The sequence below is a fragment of the Serinus canaria genome, chromosome 5 (assembly GCF_022539315.1).
Source record: "Serinus canaria isolate serCan28SL12 chromosome 5, serCan2020, whole genome shotgun sequence".
Classification (NCBI taxonomy): domain Eukaryota; kingdom Metazoa; phylum Chordata; class Aves; order Passeriformes; family Fringillidae; genus Serinus; species Serinus canaria.
Window position 1 is genome coordinate 54,374,069 of NC_066319.1, and position 22,734 is coordinate 54,396,802.

Consider the following 22,734-nt stretch of genomic DNA (forward strand, 5'->3'; position numbering starts at 1 on the left):
TTCCTTCACACCCCTCACATCAACCATCTATGCTATTTTTCCCTGATGCCATACATACAACTGACAAGAACTCAAGACATCAGCAGCCACCAAAACTTCCTGAAGTCTCCAAAACTGAATTAGCTGCTGCCATAATTTAAACCAACCTTTCTGCAATACCAAAATGAAGTTACTGAATGCCTAGCACAAAGGTAGAAATTTGTCGAGTGATGTGGACCCTCACCACACAGGCTGCAACAATACAGACTCATTTCACAATGATCCCTCCTCTGTCAACATAACAACATGAACCATCTGCATTTCAACTCAAATCCTGTCTGGCAATTTTCTATAATAGGAACAGAAATTTCTGATTTTCAAAGTGTGATTCCTCTGTCCTCCTCCAGTCAAGCTCCTCTAAATATGTTTGTGTTTCTTGTTATCTGCCCCCAGCCCAGCCTCCTTCACTCACCCACACCGTACTGTCCTCCTGCTGCTGGAACAGTTTGTTCCAAAGACTCTTACTCAAATGGCCTAAATTCCCCAACTCCTGGCTTCTTTCCTGATTCCTCAGTGACTCCAAAGCTCCTCTGTGGATCATTCAAGGTAATTAAGTCTAGGATCTGCTTAATTCACTGTCTGACTTCTATGTGATGAGTGTTAAGTCACTGGAGTTTTGACAGAGCTTAATAAGGGGTCCAGTGGGTTGCCTGCATGTGTATGAATTACCTGTGGCAGTACTGGGCTCACACTTTCCAGCTTAGCTGAGAAGAACTAAAAAAAAAAAATCCCCCAAAACCACTGCTACAGGCCCTGATAATAAATGAGGAAAATCCCTGCTATATTCAGATTACCTCTAACCTATACAGTTATAGAACAGAGAACAGAGCAAAGTTCAATACAGTCTAAGTACTTTCCTCATGTCCTTACAGAGAATTCTTCTCTACCACAATGAATGTACTTTCCCCAGGTCCATTTAGGTCTCTGCCTATGATTTTTCTCTGCATTGTTCCTTCATCTCTTCTTCCTCTTTTTCCACTCAAGGTTTTCATTTTCCATTGTTCCCCATAGTCTAAGCTCTCCCTATGGATTGTCCATACTCCATCTTTCTTAATCCATTAGGCACAGAAATGTACTGACCTCCCTAGCCAAAACCATTTCTCCCTTTACATTTGATGTGTCTTTGGCTCTTCATGCCCTTTGGTCATGCCTAGCTCAAATCCTGCTTTTATTCCAGCCAGACAATTTCCTTCTGATGACCATGATTCCAGCAAGGGGTGTCATTAGGAACACAACTCCCTGCTTTCAGATCAAAGGCTGAGATGACACAGAATACAGACAGGAGGTGAATGACAATGCAGAATCATGGAATATTCTGAGTTGGAAGGGACCCACAAGGATCATCAGGTTCAAATCCTAGTTTTGAGACAGGGGAGGCATTGTGGAAGACAAATTACATCAATAATGTAATACCTCAGCAAAAAAGGCAAACAGCAAACTCCAGTGTATAAAGAATGATCTGTGAGACTAGGGGAGATAATGCTTCCACTCTCTCCAGGAAAGCCCCCACTAAAGAACTGTGCTTCACTTTGGGCACTAAATTTTTAAGAAATATGCAGACCAGATGGAGAGAAGGCAGAGGACAGCAGTAGGAATGATCAGATATCTAGAAAATATGATCTGAAGAAAAAGATTAATCAAATCAACTAAAATAGTTTAGCACAGGCAAAAATAAAATAAAGGGAACATGCTTTAACAAGGAGGTGGAAGGAGCAGAAGTACTTCATGTCGACTGGGGACAGAGTAGTAAGTGTCAGTATTGAAGTAAAGAAAGAGAAATTTGGGCAAGACATGAAGGGAAAGTTGCTTGTGGTACAGACAAATAAGACACTTCAGACAGAATGCCAAAACCCTCCAAGAGAGGCCATGGAATGGTAACATTTGAGAGAAAGCAAAGATGCACATTTGCCACAACTGGTGCCAGTCCAGCTGAGGCTGATCTTTGGAAGAGGAGCCATCTAGAGAGAGCCCCCCAAAACTCTGACCTGAGGCACTGGATCAATAAATAATGCAGAGCAGCTATTACACAGATTGCTGGGATGGGAGATAAGAGTAGAAGGGCAGGATGCATTGCAATTGTAATGGCATGCACATGCATTAATGCAATGCTTTATGCCTGTGCTTTCTATTGACAGTCACAGCATGAAAGAGCAGCAAAAACCACTTGGAAAAACTTGCTGCACTTAGAAAAAGCCCAGGAATTCTTATATGTAGTGTAGCCATTACAGAAAAAATGTCTTTAGGAGACCATAAATGAACTGATTACTTCCTTTCTTTGCATCAAATCCTCAAGGAACAGAAAGATGGCAATCCTTGGCTGGAGGAAAACAGGACACTCTTAATAGGAATACCAAAATATTTGGAAAAAAAATCTTAAAACTAGAGCTTGGGAAATCACACACAAAAAAAAACCCTGTGAAATATCATCTTTGAGGCTTCAACCTTTCAAATTAATTTAAAAATCTAGAAATTATACTGGCCCTTCTGACTTCAGCATGGATCTCCAGGGGCAGAAAGCTGTGTCCACATAGACAATGGAGGATTATGAGCTCTTTGCAAAGGTCTCAACAAAGAAAACCCCAACTGTATGTACTGTTCACAAGTCAGTGCAATTATAAAAAAAAAAAAAAAGCAACTGAATGAACAACCACCTGTAACATATATTTATCAATACCAAAACACAGAGTTTTATGCAGATATAAATCATTAATATTGAGTCAAACTTCTGCATTAAATCTCCAACCTTCTACAGGAATTGTATTCTACTTTTCCTCTTTTGCATTTGTATGCACATACATACATACATACACATACATATGTATATATCTGCATGCAGCAGCCTGTCAGTGTCACCCAACCTATGAAATTCTATAGACAGCTTTTGCTCATAAATCTGGAAGACACTTTTTCTTTCAGCAGAACAAACCCTTAATCTGGTTTCAATGAGTTGTAAAAGACAGCTCCTGTGATTCACCCCCTCCCCTCAACAGAAGCATTGCTTGTTAATCCAGCAGGAAATAACATTTGCCAGGATTGACAGCTGTGGATTTGTATTCAATTCCCAAATTAAAAACCAATGACAGTGCCTAGTTCAATGGAGTTGTCAAGTAAAATAAAGAAAGTAAAAAACCTGCTGCTTTCTCTATAAAATACAAACATAGATACATTTTGGATAACAATACTAAAAGTTGTCAATGAGATATAATAGGACTAAAGCTGTGTGCAAAGTTTATCTTGAGGGGTTTTTTTCCACCAACAACTCATGTTTTGTATTTTTCCATTACATGTTAATTTTCCCCTTTACTCCTTATAAATATTTTAAAACATGTTAAAAACTATTTCAATAACTATTTATAACCCTGCAAAAATACAATGTAATAATTTTCACAGTCAAATCAGCAAAATCTTCATATATAACAATAATTATTGTCCCATGAAAAGAAGCTTTAATTACAGACCAAGTATTATTAAGAGATTTAATGCCACAGGTTCTCATGCTTCTGCAAAATCATGTTAAAGGTAAATCAGAGAGCATCTTGGGCAGTTTCTATTGTTAATCTGAGTAATAAGAATCAGAGATGGAAAACACCCAGTATAGTAAAGATGGGCTGTTTTCTAATGCTGTAACAAACTCTGAAGAGCCCAATGCAACTTTTTCCTGTTCTGATAGTCTTTGGAATAAGTCACAATAGTATGATTCTTCCTGGGAATTCAATCCCATAATTATCATATTGATTATATATTTCTAATTCCTTACATTCCTATAAACACTCCTCTCACTTGCAAAAAATTACACCTTTCTTGTACCTTCAGATGTCCGTGTTCCTCCAACACTCTCCTTAAACAAGGCAAGAGGGAACACCCAGGCCACTTCAGCAATCTGTGAAACAATGAAATGCTAAGTGTTGTAACTTGCTGCTATTTACCTGTAAGAAGTGATCCTCCTGAGGTCTGCAATGGAAACACGATAGCCACACTCTTCCAAAACTTCCTCACAAGCAATTTCTTCTAAAGAAAGGCCTGGCTTGTCCACAATGCCAGCACAGAGTTCATAGGTCACTCCAACCACAGCAGGTAAGGGATTTTCCAGGGAAGAGAAGCTCTCCTTGTCCTGATTCTCAAAGACTTGAGGATGATGCCTTTCTATTTCACACATGTAAACAGCTTAAAAAAAAAACCAAAAAAGAAAAGAAAAAGAAACAAGGGGTAGTATGTTAGTCTCTTCATATTAAATATAAAAAAGGGTGGCCAACAAATTTTGCCTAGAAATTAACAACCATGAGAGTACTTGAGAGAAACAAGAAATACAGTTGTGTTATCTGTTAAAGAAATGACATACAAAACTGGAATTTTAAAGAACAAAGGTTTGCTTGCCATGTCCGTAAAATTATTTTTTAAACTCTTATTTGTACTTATATCATCTGGAATGAATTCATGCATACCTTCAAATAAATAAAAATTGAAAAAGGAAGCTAGTTCATCCAAGAAATCAAGTGCCAGAAGCACCCTACAGCTCCCATTTGTTGAGCACTGCAGATACTGGGATTTAATTTAAACTATGCAGTTATCTTGCAGGAAAGTTGGGTTGCACATAAAGTACCATGTGCACAATGATGAGTCTTTCAGCCTGTCAACTCAGCTGTTATTTAGAAAGGGTATGAAAAGCATGTATGTTTGTTTGAAAAAAAAAAAATCCTCTTTTGAACATACAGTTCCTTGCACAGATTCCTGTATGGAGTCTGAAAAAGACTTCTTGAACTAATCTACAAACAGCTGCCACTGTAATGCACTCCTAAAGAAAGTGCAAATGTCAGATTTTAGTCCTTATTTAAGCAAAACCTCTCACTGATGTCAACAGAAATTTTGCCTGAGTGAGAACTGCAGGACTGGATGTCAACACAGAAAGAATCCCCACTGACAGACAACTCCAGATCCTTGCAACTTTAATATATGGGCATAATTCCACTTGTTTTTTTCCTTGAAATTTCCTTATGTCTATTCCCTTGCTTTTCATGAAAGGTTCCCAAGAGAGTGTTATAAACCACCCTGAATGGAACTATTTTAAACTTTGAACCTATTTTTATTTCATTAAAACATTTTACATACATATTTCACATACACATAACATGGTTTTCAAATTAGTTTCTCTTTTATTTCCCCTCCTAAATTTTGCAGAATTGATAAATAACAACTGAGATTTAAAAGGCAACTTTTCATCCTTCCAGGTTCTGTAGCTTGGTATTTCTTGAAAAAAGGTCTCTGGAGAAACATTGTTGCATAACAGTGAAGTACCACAGTGACTTCTTAAGCACAGGTCTCTTAGGTAGAGTCTACACCCAGCAATTTGTGCCTGGGCTCTTTCTGCAGTGCTCGTTTTGACACCTCAGAAGTGCAGAACAGCAAGATCTGCACTTGAAAGGGAGGTGTCCAGATCAGTCCAATATGCAAAATCTAATCTTTCTCCAGAGGTTAAAACTTTCAAAGCTGCTAGTCTTAGTTATATCCAGGTCTTTGAGATTGAAATAGGTACAGATCAGAGTTTCCTTTTCTTACTTGAGAGACATGAGTTAGGTTTTTTTCCTTAAGTGCAGCATGAAGCCAGAAAAAAAATATTCCCTGCCAATTCTAAGGGACAGCTCCTTGAAGGGTGTCTATTGTCATTATTCCAAAAACTTCTAAAAGCTAGGAAAATTATCATAAATGACAACCACATCCAAGATTTCTTTGAGACAAGCCAAATCCTCTGAAAGTTTTATTTCTTTTTTAGTACTGACAAACCCTTATCAGATAATTAAAAAAGGAACAACACATGCATCCCATTAAAGGCTTTGGATACTAAAACAGGATGCAGGTAAGAGTGTGGGGTACAGATATATGAAGCTGTGACTTAAAAGTACTAAAAGTCTTCTGTATCCCTGTCATTCCATCAGGCACCTGACATTCTCCTTCTCCCTCAGCACAACTGGGCCCCAGGTAGATCAAAACCTACATTCCCAGAAGGACCTAATTCAGCAGTCCTCTTCAGAGCAAAGTCCTGTGATATGGCCACACTTCAAGCCCAGGAACAGTTTTTCTCTGTAGATAAGGAAGAAAAGAAGCAGTAGCAGCCACTTCTCTAAGAGCCCAAATATTAGAGCATTCACCAAGGAGTCTGATTATGAATTTAATATCACCTGGCTTGCAAAAGTTCAAACTCAACTCTCACAGATAAGCAAAGCCTGGAAAGCCAAGCTGCCTTCTAATGGCAGGGAACAGAGAATCTCCCATAACTCTCTTGAAGGTGCAAAACTGACTGCACAAGTGATGCTCTGGATGATAAAGAACTGGATGGAAAAACAGTGTGTGACCTACTGGCTAAGGCACACTCTTCACAGGGAACTCTGTGACCCTCCTCTTCCTCACCAGAGGCTGTCATCTTACTGCAAATCCACAGAGGTTGGAAAGCAGAATCCAGAAGCCCCAGCACTGTTGTTCCCTCGTCTTCCAAACTTCCTTGGCCAGGAACTGCACCAGGGCTGGGCAGTCTCCTCCAAGGCCAGATGGACACGGCCACGAACGGCAGCACGGTGAGGAACCAACCTGTGCCAGGGCAGCTCCTGGCTGCACACCAGGAAGAATGACAACCGAAAGGGTTGTCAGGCTTTGGAAAAGACTTCCCAAGGAAGTGATGGAATCCACATCTGGACTAATTACCCTGGAGCCACCTGGCTGTAAGAAAGTTTCCACTCAGAGGGGAAACTCCAGTAGAATTGATGTTCTCACCTTCCTTTCTGTAATGTGGGACAAAGGATAGATGGTTCAACCACAGGGAGCAAATAAGATCACTGCTGTTATTAAAAGCAGCCTTTGCAGGTGACACATAGAGGGACTTGTTTGCTGACCCTAAACAGAAGAAAACAACAGTAGGGACTAAGGAGCCAGTGGGGTTTGGTTGTCTGGGAAGGCGCTGGCTCCTCTCTAAACTTCTGACTGCACTGGTGTTTTCTACCTCCTGAAATGGAACATGGCTTATGATTCAAATCTTTGATACTGTTTATTGTAAGTCAGTGGAAAAACAAACATCACAATCCATTGAAAGGTCATTATGTTTACAGTTAATAAACCAGAGTACATGTTCATAGGTCCCAACCCTAGTAACATAATTTTATTATATTTGAAAATGTGTGGTTAATTGCCTACCAAAATAAGCATTGACCAATACCTTTGCAAATTGGTCATGGGTAAGGTACATACACAGAAATACATGCTTATCTTTCTTCTCTCTGCTCCTCCCAAATGTGTGATTTCATGATCATTCAAGATCATCTAATCCCAGAGCACACTGTTTGCCTCACTGGTTGTGTGCTTCTGCCACTCTCAAGTCAGCATGAGCTCCTTCAACTCCCTGCTCCTCAAAACCTCCTGTCTGCAGCCATTCTGCTGTGGCTGAATAAGGGCTGTTGCTGCCAAACAGAATGGGAGGGATGAGTGCCTTTACAAGCAGCACAGACATCAGTGGGAAAAGCTGCTCCTGCTAGCACAGCCTAGGGAAAGGCAAGCACACATGGCAGCAGCACACGTGCAGGGGACGTGCCTGCAGAGCGAGCGGCAGCTGCTCCCTCCCAGCCATGAGGGATCGCCTTCCTGGTGGGACCCTGGTGGGATCTGGCAAGGAGGAAAGCCTCAGCCTTTGTCTTGGCTTTGTGGAACAGGCACCAGGGCAGACAATAACCACGGAAATGAGGTATAACTATAAATACACGGACGTGAGTAAGGGCAGGGCATGGTTGTGATCACTGAAGTGCTGTGGGGTATCTGACTGACCACTGTGCCTATGGCCAGGTGTCTGAGCAGCTCCAGCCTCTGGAATAGTTTCACTCTAGTCTTTTGAGGCTGATTTGACACTTTCATAGAGATAATGCAATGAATGTGTTGCTGCTCAGTACATATATTTACATGTGTGTATATATATATGTGCATGCACACACCTCTCCCTAACATTGCCTCAAAGAGAGCAAGAGCTATGGGAGCCATTTATTCACTGGCAAATAAAAGACAGTGGATTAGTGATGAACAAATAACCAAACACTTTATACAAGTCAATTAGCACTTGATGAGAAGGATGCACTCTCAATGTAACACTGCTGCACAGCACTGGAGAGGCTGCAATCACTGTCACGAAGAAAGGGCAGTGTGACACTACCCTACAAAGTTTTCTATAAAGTCTACCATGAGCAGTCTTGAAATGGTCTCTTAGCAACAGTCAGTGAAATACCTTGTCATTTCTTTTAATTAAAATGCAGCGAAAACGCATTTCGTTTTTAACTTCCAGAAAGTAAATATTGCTTTGAGTTAAAAGAACTGATACAAAAACTCAGAAAAAAGTGTACATTAACCTAAATTCATAATAACTGGTAAAATGAAGTTGTCCACATACTGGTGAAAAAGCATACAGTCCTGAATCTCCCTCATTTTAAATTCCCAACTATACAATGCACAATAAGACAGTACAAATTAAAAGAATATTTAAGACAAAACAAAACAAAAAGGAAAACACTGTGCTTCTGTACAAGTAGGTCAAGAAGGAACTTCAAATTAAATCAATTTCTTGCACGATCATTGTAGAGCTGTTTGCAATTTCACCCAAAAAAGGACAATAACCAGCCCAAGAGCAGAATGTAAGACTACCCTGATCATTCGTTTCATCTGTAATGGAAATTTCCCTGGTTAGAAATTCTGACTGACTGAAAAGGATGGGCTACCATACAAAGAAACAGAATATAGAACAAAGATTTTATCACCACAGATGCACCAACTTTTAACTGCTAAACCCTTAAAAGCTTGCTTCACTAGAGAGCAAAAGTAAATGTAAAAAGGAGGATTACCTGGGCGGAACTGCTTCACCACAACAAAGCACTCCCGAGAAGTATTAAAGATCAGGATTGACACACTGAGGAGGAAGATAAAAACACCAAAAGATCAATGCTTTATGCAGGATTAATGCAGAGCTATTAAACTTACATCATGTGAATTTAATTTCAACTACATAAATACACAAAAGATTTATTACTAAAGCCACTACACAGCAAGGTCCTTGTCCAAAATCCATCTAGAGGGATAGATCATGTTCCCAAAGTCCATGACAATTTTGCTCAAAATTAAGTCCCTTTTGTCTCCTGGCATGCAAAATAAGCACCAATCAATTTCTTTTTCCCAACAGGAACACTACCACCACCCCCTCTTCCAGTGTAAGAACACTGGTACTAGATAGCAAAAAATCCTTACAAATAAAAACACTTTTCCCCTTCATATCACTCTCAAATTAAGATAATCAAAACCTCAGCACTGTCTAGTCTCATTCAGAGACAGTGACTTCTGTATAAGCACACAGCATCTCCTATCTGCAGCTACTTGCTGAGCTCAGGTTTCAAAACAGACACCATCCAAGTCCAATTTTGTACAAATTTAATCCAGTAGCTTCACCTGCTACATTCAGTGGTTCTTTGGTTGCTTGCAGAACATGTCATGGGGACACCTGATGGGCTGAGTATTTGGACATGCTCTGGATGTGTAAAGTACTGATGTTCTCTGCTTGCCTAACACACTCCCAGATTTTACTAGTTTAAGAAAATGCAGACAAAAGTTTTTCTCCTTAGTTGGTAGCCCACTGCCACCTGAAAAAACAAGTGTATATTTTGCTCATTACCATGGCAGCATTCTCTCATTTGTTCTGCCTCACTGTATGCAATCGAGATGTTAATTCATTATTCTATGAATTCTACAATGGATTAGACTCACAATGGCATATTTGCAGGGTTGAGTCAAACTTTCAACTTTCCTTGTAAAAGAGCTGTATATTTATTTTCAGTATTTGATTTAATAATGAAGTCTCAAGCTGCCAAAGAAAATGCTATCTGATGATTATTAAAAACAATGTTAATGTTTATTATAATAATATATAAAAACCAAAACAGAATGGAGAAGTCCAGATGTTAGTATTTATATTCATGCTTGCTATTCTCAAAGACCTGCACTGCATATTGATGGCTTCCTGCCCTGGGAGATGCCATTTGCAGGCAATTTTAAAGCAAAGGTTTTAGCCTTCAGAGAGGCTGGAGGAGAACATTCATTCTGTTTCCTGGCACTAGTGCTCTTTCTGGAATACCTGGGAGTTTGTGCTGGAAGAAATGAAGTTAAACACAGACCATAATATTTTTAAGGTTACTTAAATATTATTCTTTTATTCTTTGATTTCTTTTTTCCCTTTTCATGACCAATCCTCTCCCCAAAGCAGTACTGTCTGAGGGCAGACACCGCCCCAAATAAAAGGGGGAAAGGAATTACTGCCACTGAACCTTTGTTGTTTTGTCCACAGGCACTGCCTGAAAGGGGAGAGAGCAGCAGCCTAAAGCTGCTGATGAAGAGTAGAAGCTTCCTGAAGCAGATGGTTGCCCTTTACCTTTCTTTACATCCACCACCCCAGGCCCAATCTTTCCTTTGGCTTGCCTTCTTCAGCACGTCTCATTAAATAACTCATACCAACTCATTAAAAATGGCTCAGCTATTAGACATTATTTTTTCCTAGGAGTCAATCACTTGAGATTTTTATGGAACAGATGGGAAAATTAAAAACAATCTGTCAGAATTAAGGAACAAGATCAAATTAGCTGGAAAGAAGTACAGCAAGTTATTACAATTGTCTGCTTCTCACACCATCTTGAGATGAGAGGGTACAGAAATGGCACAAATCTGTAGAACTTTCTATTTAATTACTTCTAATTTTCTGAGAGACTGACAAACAATTTTGAACAGAAATTTACATTTTTTTAACAAGCCACAACACACAAGCTCTAATATTTCCTGTCAGAGTTGGAGAGTCCTGGAAGAGAAAGTTCAGAATTACACCTTCTTAGGAGGGGGGTAACATTGGCAATGCCATTTGCTGTTTCATTGTTCACAAGAAACAACAAAACATGAAATATTTCCACTGGTGATTAGGTCTGTAATTTTGAAAAACCCACTGAAGGCTGCATTCTGGACAGTTAATTGAGTATTACACAAAGTTAGAGCAAGACAGTTCAGCTGAACTGAGTGGAGGAGCCTCACTCCCATTTCCAATGGGTTTCCTTATAATGACCTAAAATGTGGGTTCATGACTGGTCTGGCCTATAAGGAAAATATTTATCTTCTGGAGTTTAAAACCATCATACAAAGAATTCACTACAAAATCAGCTTGAAATTGCTATTTTTACAGATGATACAGGCTACCAAACAGAACTACTACAAATCCATTAGTAGGTCCAAACACATCTTTCAGTGGTGCCATACCATGGGGGGTATTACAGAGGTATTTGATGCTTCAAGGCAACTTCCTCCAAAATATTGTAACCAGATCTATTTTAGTATTATATATACAGTTTTTAAATGAGGAGTAAGCATACACAAAATTAAAACATCCACATGGACTTTTGTGAGCATCTCCACAACTTAAAGATACAGAAAAGAAATTAAGCCGAAGTCGTACATTTGGGAAAAACACACAGAAGCACTAGAAAAGGAAAAAAAAAAAAAAAAAAAGCCCAGCCACATTCCCTAAAAGAAGGCAGTAATACTATACAAGAATTTAATCTAAAATGGACATCAAAGTTCCTAATGTAGCAACAGGGTTCTTGACTCAAACAGGACCCCAAGACCACTTTTTTATTATATTTTACAAAGGAAAACAATACTAAGATAGAAAAGGATCATGATAAATCCCAAGCTTCCATCCGTGCCTTAAAACAAGCTGCAACACCTCTGCACTAAGGAGACACTGTCTCAGCTCAGACCTTCTAATCTTTACACATTTTGTGGCTGATTACTTTTACCATATTCCAGAGGTGTGGATTTTTGCTGGCTATTCCTCCAGCAGCTGACTCTGGGGGAAATCAGAGGTGTAAAAGCAGAGCTCAGGAATGCAAATACCACTGCCCAGTGAAGGAGACTTGGCTCCTCCACACCTCATCTGTCATGGCTGCATTAGGGACTACAACCAAACAGAAAAGGAACTTTTTAAGAGATGACAGGGTGTGTAAAGTGTCTACCAGGGCTGGTGAAGACCAAAGACCTATTCCGCCTTCAGCTCAACCTCATCCTCAACTTCCCACTGCAGTGTCTCCCACTCACTTTATACATAAAATAAATCACTACTCTAATTACAGTAGTTATCCCCAAAGAAAGCATGCATGTAAACAGCTTACTGTGCAATGATGTAGAATTTTGTTCTTTCTATACATATAGGAACAATTAGAGTAGCTTTAAAATATTTTAAGAAAGATATGTACCTAAAATGTCACATACAAAGAGCATTTAACCTGTACTTGAGCTGTTGTACTCAGGTTTGCAGTTGAAGTATGTCTGGTCTTGGCACACAATGTTTTCTGAAAGGGATTCCAACTATTCAGCCAAGGCTCTCATGAAGCATTTAATAATTTAAACTTCAAAAAAGACCCAAGTGAAATAGGTATTAGGATTCTCTGATGGATATGTGACTTCCCTAAACTAAGTCAATGTGCAGAAATCAGACAGCTGACCCATGGACCCTGCAATGTAAGAGGGCAGAACCTTAATTCCTCCTCCACCTTTAAGACTTTTATGAAAAAAAAAAAAAAAAAACAACAAAACCACCTGAATACAACCTTTACAGCTGAAAACACTGCTGAGAACAGTTTAGAAAATGACGCCTTTGTGTGCCATAGAAAACTACTTCCACAATTTTCCTCCTCCCAACATAGCAGAGCTCTGTATTTACTGAAATCACAATAACTTTGCAGGAACTGAGCTGATATTCCAGCTCAGCAGACATTTAGCTAGAAATTCTACAGCTTCACACTCTCAAACCTGAGAAAGGAAGGTGGTGTTTCATGGAGCAGCACAAGACACACAGCATTTGACCACAGCAGCTCTGAGGTAGGGGACAGAAGAAAACTGACATCCTGTTAAAATGTGCACACACACATATGGACCATGCAAAGTTAATTCTTTTGAAGTACATCCCAGAAACTGAGATCAGCAAATGAACTTTACCACAGCTTCTTCAATGTGTACTTCTAGGGCTATAGTTAATCCACATGCAACTCCTGACACTTACTAATTGATTTTCATGAGGCAAATTTTCAAAATCCTTTAATAAATAAAGATGGATTCAGTCTTTCTTTATTCTTAGATGTGGCCTTAGTGCAGACTTTACAAATGTGAATTTGTAAACTAAAAAATAATTTTAGAAAATCCCCACAGTACAGCAATAGCAAAGACAAGGACAAGACCCCTGTACTTCTGTCAGTGAGCTAAGACTCCCAAGGCTGCAGATGAGGACTTTTAATGACAATCCTGTACTAATAAGTAAAATACTAATACATGGTAAATGATGAGGTAACACAGGCAAAGAAATTGACCTTTCTTAAATCCTTGTAAGAGCTACTTGTGTCAAGCATGGATATGTGTGCAACACACACAAATTTTGATCAGAAATGAATAGTGGAAGATAAAGCACCTAAAAAAAGAGTGATATTAACACTAAAAAGCCAAGACTTCTGAGCTATTAACCTCAGCCACTTTCACCTACTTTTAAAAGTTAAAAAGTATCTCAAAATTAAGTTTAAATCTTGTAATACTGGTAAGTGCTGCCTACAAACAATAATCTCAGCTCCATGGGGGAGACTTCAGGAACTAATGATGTATGATTTCTAAAAAACCACAACAAACCAACCAAACCAAACCACCAAAAGTCCTCCAATACTACTAATACAGCGCCTGCAGTATTTCAGTTACCATTCTCAATAAAGACAAAGGAATGGCAGATTCCAAAAAGAGACACAAAAATGGCATGCAGGAATAAAAGCAAGCAAGTGATTTAATCAGCCCCCTCGACTCTCAACAGATATTTGGTTTTAAAAATCCCTTTGATACAATCAGAAGAAAATAATCAAATGTACTGTGCAACCACAGAGGTATTTAGAGATGCATTCATCTCTGCTGGGGAGCATGTGAATATAAAACATACATTTCATATTTTTGCCCACATAGCTCATAAAGGAGAAAATGTCAAGATTTACGAATCACACTAGATGAAAAGTTAGTAAGAAATAAATAATTCAGAAATCCCATAATTGTTTTAGCTTTAAAGTATAAATATGTTTTTCTTCTTGAACTTATATGAATTTGGCTTTCTTTGTTCATAGAGGGATGAAAAATTGATTATTCATAGCTTTTCATGTCAAGCCTACAATTCCATCTAGTCTTTTAAAAATATTGTACTTGAGAAACACCCCAGATCACAAATAAAGTATGTTCATAAAATGCTAAAGGGTTGGAATAGACCTTAAAGATCCTCTACTCCCCCACTGCCACAGGCAAGGACACCTCCCACCTGACCAGGCTGTTCCAGGTGTTATCCAGCCTGGCTTTAAACACTTCCAGGCTTGGGGCATCTACAACCTCCCTGGGCAACCTGTTCCAGTGCCTCACCACCCTCACAGTAAAAAATTTCTTCCTAATATCCAAACTAAACTTTCCCTCTTTGAATCTGTACCTATTACTCCTTGTCCTGTCACTACAGCTCCTGACAGAGTCTCTCTCTGGCTTCTCTGTGGGTCCCCTTCAGGTCCTGCAAGGTGCTGTGAGGTCTCCACACAACCACGTTCACATGTGTGGATATGTCCTCTCCTTGTCTGAATGTAAAATGACTGTGCTTTCAATTTGAAAGTGATAATCAAAAACCACCTAAACTCATTTGAGAGCCAACACTCAAAAGCAATTCTCTGGGAGGAGTCAACCTTCAGGAGGGCCTACTTCATCTTATTTCAAATTTATTTTTGATGTCTGTAAGAAAAAATTGTATGTAGCCCCTGTGCCACTTCTGTATTCAAATCAGCCATCAATTTCACAGCTGGACACATCCTGAAAACTTCTGAAGTGGTGTCTAAAGTGCTGTCTTCTTCCTTTTATCAGCACAGCACCCAGTACCTTAAACCAGAGAAAACAGCCCCTTCGTTTTCAGAACAGAGATGTAATAAAGCTGTAGCCTTTGATTACTCTCCAGTGCAATTCCTTTAGTTTCCCAGAGCTTTAGCTATAATGCAGATAGTCCTGAGATTAAATGTGTGTGCTTGCACAGTCTTTACTCGTTCATTTAAGTCTTCCTTCAAAGCATTTTGCATCTTTCAAAGGCCAACACCAATCCAATTGGCTGCTTAAAATGCAGCCTATTACAAAAGCAAAGCTATAGGCTCCTGACAAAAACATTCACCCTTTCGTACTAATCACAGATAAAGTGGATTTGGCAACAAATAATTAGAGATGTCTAAAAGACTTCTGTATTCTGATGAAATTTGAATGCTTTCTCCATCACAACATAAATATTTAATACTAAATAAACCCAGAATAAAGTCGTGAGCCACGTATGCTTGAGAAAATAAACGTTACTTTGGAAAAAAATCAAAAGGAAGTTTGGTTTCAGTAAAATGAACTGCAGCAGGAAGGTGTTCATGACACCATAAAGCAGGAAGCATATATTTGGTTAATCATCAGACCAGCATAAAAATGAACTAAGAAGTGGTAGCAAACCCATATACATGCACTTTTAAAACACATTTTGTATTTACTTGTAAAGTAGCAATTTGTATAGCCAACCAGAGAATATTGTCAGGAAAACTTCTTTGGAATAAACAATTCTCTCAGCAGCTTATTTTCATACAATAAAGAAAAATTAGAAAGAAAATTCAACTGCAAAATAAATGAGACATCAAAGCACACTGCTCTCAATAACATTCCTTAAGTGTCATATCTTGGCCAGTATCCCAGGATACCCTTAGAAATGACACATTGCAACTCAATGGGGTTCTTTCAACAAAATATTTTAACAAATAAATTCAGGTTTTATGCTAACTTATTTGATTAAATACAGCTTTATGGGAATTATGTGCAACAGATGTCAGAGTCTGATGGGCTTTTGTTCCAATTCCTAATTATTTGTGAAACTGCCATTTATAAGTGCTATCACATAGTAAGACCAATAAGTAATCCACCTAAAAAGCCTAAGTATGTCTCTATTCCATTCTGAAACGGCAGAAGTCAAAGATTTAAAATACCATCAGGTTTCAAGGACAGCTCACAAAACAAAAAAGTTCAAGTGTTCTGCACTAAGGTAATGGAAATGAGCAACTTTGTTTATTACCTGGCAACATTCAAATATGATGTGCATAACACAACCTTTTGCCAGGTATAGCTGCACACTCTCAGTATCATCAGTATGAAACTGACAGTTGTTCACATTTTTCTCAATTTTCTAGAATAAGGTTTAAATAATTCCCTCTTTTCCAAGAGATATTTTTAGCTAAAATTCTAAAATACTCCAACTACAGAACATTTCCTAGCTTTCCTAAGATTATTTTCACCCATCCAAATGCAGGCCATGCTACTGTCTCTAGGCCATGTACAAACTCCTGGCACCCTTCACACACAACAGGTTTATTTCAAAATCACCTGAAAGCAGAGGGAGGACTCTATCTGATTTCAGTGATTGTAAAAGAATGAATACATTAATTTATTTTGTATATTGTTGGAAACACTAGAAAATTAAATCCCTAAACTTGTGAAAAACCCAAGATGCTTCTAATCTGGATACCAGAAACCTGTATTCAGAAATTAATGACCAACCAGCCAAAATTATTGTGTACTGCTTAGTTATAAGAATTTTCATGGATTCTGTTCTTAAAATTAGGCAAATATTTTACTTCCCAATGAAGCAATTCCCTCTATAAAGATTTTATTGCCATTTTACCCTGTTTTAGTGATACAGCACAGATTATATGCTATAGAGTGCTTTCATATCACATGCTTAAGAAGATGAAATGAGAATCTGAAAATTTATGACTTCATGTTTCTCTCTGATAACTTTACAACATCTCATCTCACGTTTCTCTCATTCCTATGCTTTTATTTAAATTGGATCCTAAGGTAACTACATAGTAACTCATTTGACAAGACAGTAAATACGCCTGCAGAATTCCTGGCACAAAAGCAGAGGATCTGTCAAGTCTTCACTGCAGAAAACCCCAAAAACTAACAACAAAAAACACAGTATTAAGTGGATTTTATTTGCAAATATTGTATGCAAACAAATCATGTAATTACTTGGGTTGAAGGAAACTAATAGGCTACTACATTTTTTCCTTCTAATACCAGGAAAATTATCATTATCTCGATAACATCCTTGATAGACAGATAACAAGCCTAGACCTGAGCATTTTCAATGACAGCGATTACCAAACATGCCTTCCTGGATTATCATATTGCTTATTGGTAAAAACAGTTTCTTAGTGCTTAATTTTAAACATATTTTTCCCACCACACATCATTTCTCATTCTGTCATTGATTACTGATGAAATTAAATTATTCTGGCATGTTCTGTAATGTTCCTTTACATTTTATGATAAGTGGAAATTTCTCTCCTCAGTTGTGATATCCTTTGCATGAACATGCCCAGCTCTCATTCCCTTCTCAGCTATTATTTCCCTAAACTTTCATTATTTTTGTTTGTGGAACTATCTCCAGTTGATTTTGAACAGTGCATTATCTTCTACACTATCTTTGAAGATAATCAAGAAAATTCCATATCACTGACACCTGGAGGAGTCATTACAAGGACAGACAAGGTTTACAGAATAACAGCACATCATTGACAGTAAAAAGCATATGCCACCCAAGAAAAACATTTTTTCTACCTGTAATGATGTTAAAAAGCTGTATTTTAAAGCTACTGTGATAATTCTTGCACAAAGGAAGCATCTGAGTTAAATTTCATGCTGTCTTATAATACACTAGGCCATAAACCAGAAAAATACATACAGGATTAAGTTTCCATAAAGCCCAAATGATCTGGCATATGAAATAGGAGAAGGAATTTAATCCACTCCTATAATGTGGTCAGGGCACATGACTTCCACCCTGCCTCCATAGCTGCCTGCTCCAGCCACTGAGCCAGAATAGCACCCGTGGCTCCTGCAGGCCACTGGCCCAGCTCTGGTGACCACCCTGGCTGGTCCCATGGCCAGGGCTGGGATGCAGCCACAGCTGCTGGGCTGTGATCCTCAGTGCCCTGGGCAGCACCTCCTGATCTCTGCCCTTGGCCAGGTAACTGCACAGCACACAGCTTCCATTCCACACCTGCACCTCCTCCTTTGGAGCTATGCTCATTCCTAACCTGCCTGGAGAACCTCCTCCTGTTTGCCTGCAGGACTGGCACCTGCTGGAGGGAAAAAGCAGAAGTGGAAGTTGCTTTGGTTTCTTTCACCCTGTAAACTCACTCCTGATGGAAAACTACACTTTTCAGTTGTCTTTGTAATAGATAAAGTGTGAAGTCATTTCTTCCGAGGAAGCAAATTAGATTAGGAATTTTAGGAATTAATTTGTTTGAAATGTGAAACAAGTTAATCTCTTTACTTGAAAAAACAAAAAGGCTGTGGAAACCCAGGGCACTGGGAATATTTCTCTGTCTGCTCTGGGGTGCCCTGACCCCCAGGGAAGCACTGACTTTGACCCTCATTTATGGAGAAAGTTTCCTAGACTTTAAGATAGACCAGAATCCACAAAAGTGTGAAACAGATTATCGAGAGTGGTGCAGGTGTTTCACTTGGTGAGAAATTGAGGTTTTGGGATTTTTAGTATGTTGTGGATGGAAGCAAGATGGAGGGCACAGGGTGTCATCATGGGTTTCTTCTTCACGCTTCTTCTTTCTTCTTCTAGAGTTTGGGCGGCATTTTGTAACTGGGCAGAAAAATCTGCACTGGGGGCTCTTTGGGATCACTTACTGGGTAAAAAGGGAAAATAATCTAGGTGTCAGTTCTTAATTGGACAGTTTAGTCTTAAAAGACCTTGGAACAAAAGATTGTTAGCCATTTTGTGCCTTCTAATGAAAAGCTGCCAAACTCACAGTAATGAGACTGTTTTACTGATAAGAAATAATAAACATTTAAGTCCAAACACATATTACTGTCTCAAGTGCCTTCAATCCAGACCCAGAAAAACTGATGAGTGGTACACCCACAAAAGGCCAATCTTACAAAGCAGGAATATAAGAATAAACTTTCAGCTTTTTTCATGAAGAATTTTTAACTCAGGAGCTACTGCCGAGTCACTGTGACATGTTTTTGCAGGTAAAAATGCAGCATGAATGGGGTACAATGCACATGTAGAGTTGCAAGTTTTTTAGTGTAAATGCTTTTTATTTATCACATGATATTTTCAGAGTTGAGAAGAAATCACATAACTATCTTGCACACAATTCAGTCTCCTCAAATTTGTTCTCTTCTAAATGCAGTGAACTTTACAGTGAATTTTTCATCCTTTCACATAGACATAATTTTGTTTTGTCAACTAGGAAAAGGTACAGTTGTGTCCCTGTTCTCAAGCGTTATTACTCAAAGCACAGAAGGGAGCACATGACTGCACACTGACCTTCATCTGTTCCCAAATTATGCCTTTTAAAAGCCTTGAATCTGTTTAAGGGGAGCTGCTGAAACCTGAAACGAACGTGGTCTATTGCTTTATAAAGTAGATGAATGTACAACTTAAGTATTACATTTCAGGCTCTTACTGTACTATATATAGCAAAATTAGGATGAGGGAGAATATAACTGTAACATGAGTCTGGTTTTAGAGAATATTTTTTTGTTACAGGTATCGATGGTTACTCTCTAAAATTTAGTATGTTTATATTTCTAACAGAAAATCACTACAAATTTGCAGAAGGAAAAAGTTCTCCTGATAAAGACATTCATTTTTAAAAGCAGAGCCCTTAAAAAAATTACCAGCCCACAAATCACACCCCCACAAATTGCTAACCAGTTCTGACAGACCCAAGCCTAAAAACAATCTTGAAATAAACCTTGTATCTAAATTTTCATTGCTTGCACTCTGCCTGATTTTCATCAGGATATGTTTAATAATGACCAAACACATCATCTTGAGAATTAAAGCGAAAATTACACTTAATTAGAAAAGTAAGCAGTGCATAACTGCAGAAAGCATCTTTTGCTGTGTGCCTGACACAACAGGCCAAAATTATGTAACTATTAGGAGCACTTGTTCAATATTTACAGTGGAGATAATGAAGGATTTTTACTTCATTCATTTTTAGTAAACTTCATTGCTGTTTCTAATGACATTGTAAAACCTTCCAATGAGCTCTGATAATGTTCATCTGCATGTTACAAAGAAAGATTAACTTAAATCTAACTCTACAGGACAATAGTAAGCTCATAATTTTCCAATAGAAAAATGGCTTATGAATTGACAGATTCCTTGACAAGTTTACAAATTTTTGACAGTTTTCCGATGGGAATTGTAGCACTCATTAAACATTTAATATGCTTGTAAGATCATAGAAACCTTCAGGATGTAAGTGACTTGTGGAAATCATCTGATCCAATCCCCTGTTAAAAGTCACTCTAAGTTAGGCCTGATTTCTCAGAGCCTTGTCCAGTCAAAGTTTGGATTTCTCTAAGGATGGAGATTCTGGGCAAAGCATTCCAGGACAAAACTACTGTCCATAGGTATATCCTTGTGTCGTGTATCTGTCTATTAGAATTTAAACCTAAATATGGTAAGAAATGCTGCTTCTTTTCTCTATGCTGACACACAGTTGACTTCTGACAGCACAGGTTCTGAAGGTTTGCCTTAACACAGTTTATTGTGTGACCAGCAATAAATTGCACATAGCTATTTTTGTCTTTAAGTGGCAGGGAGGGATAGGGAATAAGCAACATAAATTACAGCAGTGACTTCAGGATTGATGTCTAGTTCTGAATGATCTTGATCTTAAGAAAGCTCATGAACTACATATTGGAGACTCATGCCCAGATCTGCAATAACTAAAGGAAAGAAAAGAAATGAAAGGAAGAAAAGGAAAAGTAATACCAATTCTGCTATTTTACCTTGTGCTAGAGTTACACCACCAGACTACATATGGTTAAATGATCTTGCCCTACTGCAACATATAGTGAGGTTTTAAAAGATGACTCACATCTAAGGCAAATGAAGTGACTACTGCAGCCCTTGTGCTTTTGTCTTAGTATAATTTAATCAGCTGTTCATCTGAACAGTTGGAAAGGATATATTTATACAACAATAACTTCATCTTTCTTGGTAAATATTTTCCTGTATCTTCTGATACAAATCTATTAAAAATTGGCTTATATTGACCTAATTTGAAATGAGACAGAACACTGGAGTCCCAAAGAAACCCAGCACACAGGCTCTCAGTTCACTACCATGCAGCAAGGAAGTCAGTCTTAAGCATGTTTAACTTGTGCTGCTGAAAGAGCATGACAAATAAAGACATGGGTTAGGCACAATGTCTGGTTTTATAGGATTACACAGTTGTTTTTTTAATTCAGCATCAGTAAATTTATAATATATATCAATTCTATGTAAATATATAATATATACATGTGCTCTTTACAGATCTTTACAGAACATGCTCGGTTCAGGTAAACAGCCCTATTACAGACACTTGGAGCATTTTAACAGTCTTACAGCACTTCCCCAAGTAGTAGGCTATGAATACTTATGAAAAAGTATTATGGAAAAGGGATCTCAATTCTGGAAGACATCTACAATCTTCTTCAAGCAGACACACACCAGGAAATCCTGACCAACAGAACTGTGTCCCAGAAACCTCTCCTCTTCTTCAATATTTATCTTTCATTGACAGCAATGAACCTGTAGGAGCTCTCTCAGCATGAAGTTCATTAAAATCTTCAGGAACTAGTTAACATGACTTTTCCATATAATAAGCATCACAGCTATTAAAATACATCAAAATGTAGAGCTTTAAAGTATTATTAGGGATCTTGAGTCTGACTAATGTATTGGGTAATAACTGCCTTCCTATTCACAAAAGAAAATTTATGTAAACCCATGGATTTCCTATGCAGGAAGTTCACATTACTACCTTTGGTGTCAGAAGCTGCAATGAATTTCCTTGTGAAAGAGTGTTAGACATTCTGCAGTTCAACAGTAGTCACTAATAAGTTGGGGTGGCAGCTGTTGTGCATCTGAAGCTAACAAATGTTATGTGACCAGAGATGACTGGCATGACATGTGGCCATAGCCTTTTTATAAAGTTATGTTCTCAACTATTTAAAAAATGTCCACAAAAGTCCTTCAGAAATACTGTTCCCAAGAAGTTCATGGAAAACTGATCCTTTAATACTTACCCCACTTAGTTAGTTGCATATATTCACACATTATCACACAGTGATAAACTAAAGTTTAAACAAAAATAGTCATATAAATTCATCTGGAAGTCATGTTCTCAGCACTGTGACTTGAGGCTGGATTCACTTGCTTGAATGGGAATATATTAAATTTCCAGCAATCAATTATCATTTCAGCCTTTGTATCTGCCATCATAAATTCAGGCACATGCCCATATGGACAGACAAAGTGCAAAGACAGAACTGTCTTCCAGGCAAATTCCAAAAGCAAGTGTGAAGTTCAGTACTGAAATATCACTCCCTTTTCTGTCCTCATTCTCAAGCAGTACAGGCATTTTTAATCCAACTAATACTTTCCCAATTCTCCTGAAAATTGTACCTTCTAATATTTATATAGATAAAAAGTGTTGCTAGAATTTTGTATCCCTCCCAAGCACCCACATGCATGTAAAGACTCAT

General features: G+C 38.3%; 1 protein-coding gene across 1 annotated transcript in view; it reads right to left on the bottom strand.

Annotated features, from left to right (window-relative positions):
* The window catches only part of NUDT14 (nudix hydrolase 14), a 60,880-nt gene that overhangs the window by 7,974 nt on the left and 30,172 nt on the right, over window positions 1–22,734 (bottom strand). Inside the window, exons 3-4 of the mRNA XM_009101686.4 lie at window positions 8,904–8,968; window positions 3,966–4,203 (exon numbers count right to left, since the gene is read on the bottom strand). Coding sequence (XP_009099934.3) covers window positions 3,966–4,203; window positions 8,904–8,968 — 303 coding nt within the window. The remainder of the gene's footprint in view (window positions 1–3,965; window positions 4,204–8,903; window positions 8,969–22,734) is intronic.